The following is a 5,880-nucleotide window of genomic DNA, read 5'->3' on the forward strand; positions in this document are numbered from 1 at the left end:
TAAACAAACAATGGGGTTTCATTACATATTTCTCTCCTAATTTGAGAATTCTGCACTAGAAAATCAAACACACACACATAGTAAATACATTGCTGTCAAACAGATTTATTGAAGAAAAATCAGCAGAGGGACAAATGATCCATCTAAAGCATCTGCGTCAGAAAAGAATGAAGATACAGTCCTTGGCTTGCTAATCAAGACGGTAACAAGAGTATGGTATTCGATATTTAAGATCTGGAAAAATAGTCAAAGATTCAAGAAATAAATTTTAGCAGAAAGAAAAATAAATCGATTTATATATTTACACAATATTTTTCTAATAAAGGTACATTTTTGTAAAATACCAATTTTGCCCTAGTTTGCATCCAACATGAGCTAAGAGCTGTATCATATTTCTTATTTATCTTAATATGGGTGCAAAACAATTACCAAATAGTCTTAATTCCTATGTAAATGAGAGTTGAAAATGCATTTTTAACAGAAGAGAATCACTGGGGAAATACTAATGAAAAATTGTTTAGAATAAGAATTTCAGAAGATTTAATACTAAAATAATACATTGAGATATGTTAATTTGATTTTCTTCATGGTCCTCATTGTCACTAAGAAATAGAATTAACTAAAGTATATACATCATTAAATGTAGCTGGAAGCGAGATTCTTTGCTTTCTCTGTATACTCCTGAAGACTGGAATAGAAAATTTTCTATTAAGATAGGTAATTGTTAGCTAACTCAAACTTTATGGTACTAGAAAAACTCATATAAAGTTTCCATAAACATATTGCTATATGACCTTTAGTTTTAATCATCTGCGTTTTAAAAATCTGATACTTGCCTTAAATTCCCTTTTTCTTTCTTTTCTTTTCCTTTTTTTCCTTTTTTTTTTTTTTTTTTTTTTAAGAATTCTGCTTGCTGGGAGAACGTCTTAAAGATGTTATGAGGAGCTATCTAGACTAATGCACAGCCCTACTTGGCGTCGCTCTAGCTGCTTTCAAATCATGAACTCATCTGGGTCTTCCTTCAGGAGTTTAAAGATTCCCGTTTCAGCTGCCGAGGTGTCTTCCTTGTAGTCCGGGGTATCTGGGCCAGCGGTAGCTTCAGAAAATGACTCCGTGACTTTTGCTTCAGGGTCTGTTCTGTTATTTTCAGAAAAATCTTCTGTAGTCCTGGTAGATGATTCTTCCTCGATGTTTGTAGCCAGTGGTGTGGGCACCACGAAGTCATATCTGGACTCCACGGCGGTGAGCAGGACAGAATGGGTCTCGGCCTCGTTTTCAGACTCTCTCTCCAGCCAGACATTGGCCTCCTCAGTAGACTCCTCATCGGTCAGCACAGTCTCTTCTGCGTTATCTTTGTCTTTTTCAGCAGAGGCCGTGAGTTCAAACACAGTGATGAACTTCTCTTCATCCGCGTCACTTAGTTTTGCCACAGCATTGGGGTCGTCCTCTGAAACAATTAGGTCAATTTCAGTTATTTTCTCTTCTGTGAGATCAGTTATGTCTGGAATAGTGGTGACATTTTCATCAGTAGAAGGAGAGATTTTAGGCTCAGGGATAAAGGAGTCAGTGCCCTGGACAGCCCCATCAGCAGGAATGTGGGATTTGACAGAGGAATTATAATTGTTACCATCAGCTTTACCTTTATCATCTGGAAAGGTAAGGGTGTCATCAACGACAGTGCTGTCCCTTACTTTGCCCGAGTCATCAGAGGCTGCTGAGATCTTTTCATCTGCTCTATTAATGGTAGCCAAGACGATATCTTCTTTTTCTATGTTAGTAGAAAAATCTATTAAAGAAACAGTAGCAACAGGTGATGAAATACTGCCAATTTTCACTGGAACAAAATTTTCAGTAATCGCATCGTTTGCTATAGAGTTTGTAGTGCCTGTCAGAGGAGTGATTTCTTTGTCCAGATGAGTTGCTGGCTTAGTACAGTGGGTTCCAATGTTATCTTCTGATTTGAGTTTTTCCTTTGTAGGTGTAAGTTTGTTGCCTGTGGTTGTGGAAAAATCACTTTCTAGAGTATACTCATTTACTGAAGTAACATGGTCTCCTTCTGAAGTGATAGTTGTTTCTGATTTAGGAATGGTGTTGTCAGCCCCAAAGAGAATGGTTGCTTCCGTGGGTGTTCTGCTGCTTTCGGTTGGTGGGTGGGAATACATTTTAGGCAAGCCATCTTCAGCCATGGTCTTTCTCTGGGGCTCTGTGGCTTCCTCCTGCAGGAGGAGGGGTGTTCATCACAGTGGTTACAGCGTGGTCATCATGGTGATTGTTGCATCAACCACAGGGCCAGCAGCACTGCTGTCCTGGAGGCTGGTTCTCTGCTGTGATTGGCCCTCCTGTTATAAGAGTATTGATAGCAGATGCAAAGATGATGGGCTCCGCTCTGATGGTGAAATCGAAATTCACATCCTAACACGTCAATTGTAGGGAACTTAAAATTTTCCACGCTGTTGTTTATAGGAGGCAGGTCTTCTGATATGGAGTCACCTGAACTTCAGTGTTAGGAGGGGGAACTCTGGAAACCATGAGCTTATCAGTGGCAGCTTGAAGTCACGTGTCCTCTGAGTAAGTAATAGTATCTATATTAAGGTGAAGACATCTTCTGTTGAAATACATGTATTTCAATGTTTAAAAAAATTAATGGCACGTTTGGCAGTTGAGTGCAGCTGCAGAAGGTAATTAGGTGGCAGGAATGTCGGTTGGTTTTCCTCTTTGAAGGTAAATATCAGCAGACATAATAACACATAACAATAAATTATATAATTATTATTTCTTGGATGAATCTGAGTAACAGTGAGAGTGTCAAGTTTTACAAGTTAATTTTTTTAGGAATTCTTTTTGGCAGAAAATGTTGTTACTTTAACCCCAGATGACATTTCTGGCAGGCAATTGGTGTTACATGTCAAAATTCACCCAGAAACAAGAATCAAGTTGTGAAGTAACTGTATTAGCTTTAAGGGTTATAGTCTCAATTTCAGAGGGAGTATTTATTATGGTGTCACTAATCAGATCAGATATTATCATTGTATTCTTAACTTTAAGTTAACTAATTAGGTGAAAGGAGGCTTTTAGCCCAGGGTTAATGTTTTAGAACCATCTTTCCCCAGTGTTGTTGGAGAAATGGAATTTTCAGACTCAGAAACAAGTGCATCTGAGAAAGGGCAGCAGTGTCAGCCAGACCACTAGTTTCCGTCTCAAGGACAAATGTTTAGTTTTCATCAGTATGGACTCAACTCAAATGATTTTGGCTCCGTCTGTTAGTTGATTGGCCCGAGGTAGCTATATCACTGTTCTCCATAGAAATACAGAATAGATTTTAAGATGCCCATTTTTCATTTGAAAGATATGGGCAGCTTCTCCAGAAATGTTTTTGCTTCAAAGGAACGTCACTTTTGAAGGTTCCAGTGTCTTTATTGATATGGGGAATGCTATCTGCATTGGGGCAAGGAAGGAAGCCTCAAGATAGTGAGGGGCACAGGTGTTGTTTCTGAGGAGAAATACCATCAGGTTCTGGGGCAGGAAAGAAAGTCGGAGGGTAAAGGCTGTCTTTGAGTTGATTAACTTAGAAGATTGTTCACTTTTATGGGCATTTAATCCTTAGATATATATGATGAAATAATTACATCATCTTCTTCCACTTCCCCTAGTACAGCTGTGAGGTGGAATCTCACTCGCAGCATAATTATTTCTCCTCCAAGGGGGAATGTTACTACGATTAGCTGTGTTTTCTAAACTATTGACCTTAAAAAGAGCATTTCAGATTGAACAGATGTCATTCATCAAAGAGCAGAAAGCGTATGATGAAAATTGTGGTGGGATTGTGGAAAACGTCCTGGTCTTGAGGAGGAACGAGCCATCTCCTCCAGGGAGAATTGGTGACTCTTCCCCATCAGCAGATCATTGCCACCAACACTACTATCTGACCTCAGAACAGGGAATCAATTCTATAGGTAAGTTTATTTAAATGGTATTTCCTTCCATCGTTGTGGTGTCTATTATACTAATAGGAACATTTTTTTTTATTTTCTTAGGAAAATATTACATTTGTATCTATTGACATGTGTTTTAGATTATATTACTTATTTTTAAGTAAAAGGTAGAAATTACTAACAAGTAGGAGCTTATTCAATAAAAATCCTAGGAAGGTCCTTTGGCCCATTCATGATTTTCAGTGATAGCTAACTAGGAAAAGAGTCTTCAGAAGCAGACTTTGAAAATGCTGATATCATAATCATCTCCACCATGGAGATGTTCTTTGTATGGAGAATATCTTGGTATTCATTAGAAGGCATGTCAGATGCAACTTTAAAAGACTCAACTCCTAGGCAAGTGGTATCTCCTATGGATACTAGAATTCCTGTTTTACAAAAAGCCTATGTATATCTTTAGATTTTATAAATTTGTATTGGGGACAGTATAATTATTAAACTTAACTGAGGTGATTATAATCACTATGGAGTCACTGAGGGAGTCTCATCTCTGTCTCCAGGGAAGATGGAGTCTGCATGTTAGCTGTGGCCCTGGTCTCTCTGTTTCCTGGGAAGATGGTGTCTGCCCGTTAGCTGTGGCCCTGGTCTCTCTGTTTCCAGGGAAGATGGAGTCTGCCTGTTAGCTGTGACCCTGGTCTCTCTGTTTCCAGGGAAGATGGAGTCTGCATGTTAGCTGTGGCCCTGGTCTCTCTGTTTCCAGGGAAGATGGTGTCTGCCCGTTAGCTGTGGCCCTGGTCTCTCTGTTTCCTGGGAAGATGGTGTCTGCCCGTTAGCTGTGACCCTGGTCTCTCTGTTTCCAGGGAAGATGGTGTCTGCATATTAGCTATGGCCCTCGTCTCTGAGGCACATTTGCAAAGTGAAGGTTTAGGTCACCATTGTGGGTAGAGTTAGTTTCTGTCTGGAAAAATGGATCATTCCCTATTATTATATTTACGTCCATAAGGTGATTCATTTTAAAGTCAGTAGCTGTGTTTTCATTGTAGACGTTTTAGTTATAATAGAAGTTTGGATCACTATCTTCATTAGGAAAAATGTAGAAGGCTTGGTGATTGTTTTCTTAGGCTCTCAATTTCAGTTGCTGGGCAGCAATATGAGAAGTTGTCTCTGGTAACAACAGATGTAGATGTGCTATTTTGGGCATCTGCAGTATTGTCTGAAGAGCTAGACGAATCAGCTTGGAGAATGGCACAGACTTAGGAAGAGTTTGGGGACCTCTCGACTGTCAGCACTGCCTTCCAGAGACAGCACCTTGGGCACAGGCTATGTTGCCACGCGACACAGCTTTTGACCATTTACACATCTGGGGCTGTGATTTCTCCAGCAGGAGCATCATTGGAGAAGGTGCTAGCTCAGGTAGTCCAGAGAGGTAAGTCTTAGAGACATGATAGTCTCTGCTGGACGACCCATGTCATTTTTGTCTTCAGTGGAGACAGTGGGGACGTGGGGCATCTTCTCAAAGGGGAAACAGAAGCCAGAGCCATGTTGGTCGCAACTTCTGTGTTCTCATCCATGTGGGAAATGTCATCACTGGAAAGCTGAGCCAAAGGAAAATTCCTAAATCTCGAGCCAGATGCCACACCTACAGTTCTACCCACAGGTTTACCTACACATCTCCCTACAGATAGATTTGTCTGTTTATCTCCAGCAGAACTGTGTGGTAGGGTCTGCTCCTCCAGGATGTGTGTGTGTTTTACTGAGCAAGTTGTAACTATTTTCAGTAGTCTGACTAGTCGTGTCCTCTGTGAACTGCAGGTTTATGTTTGACAAAATGGAATATTCAGTTATTTTATTTCCAGAGTCATAGCTTTCAGAGAGAATTACGATGTGGTCATCACCATTTATGATGCCTTCTCCTCACAGGGTTCTTTTCAGAAAGATGAAAAGGGAA

General features: G+C 40.1%; 1 protein-coding gene across 1 annotated transcript; it reads right to left on the minus strand.

The window, feature by feature from the left end:
• Positions 1-992: 992 nt before the first annotated feature.
• Positions 993-2,186, minus strand: CABS1 (calcium binding protein, spermatid associated 1). The gene has a single exon (XM_003800960.1). It carries the CDS (start codon positions 2,184-2,186, stop codon positions 993-995), a length of 1,194 nt encoding a protein of 397 aa, XP_003801008.1.
• Positions 2,187-5,880: the final 3,694 nt, after the last annotated feature.

The sequence above is a fragment of the Otolemur garnettii genome, unplaced genomic scaffold (assembly GCF_000181295.1).
Source record: "Otolemur garnettii isolate 467f Iridium unplaced genomic scaffold, OtoGar3 scaffold00191, whole genome shotgun sequence".
NCBI classification, from domain to species: Eukaryota; Metazoa; Chordata; class Mammalia; order Primates; family Galagidae; genus Otolemur; species Otolemur garnettii.

Bases quoted from the DNA above. Each gene is read 5' to 3' on its own strand.
- CABS1 (XM_003800960.1), bottom strand. From the start codon at position 2,186: ATGGCTGAAGATGGCTTGCCTAAAATGTATTCCCACCCACCAACCGAA.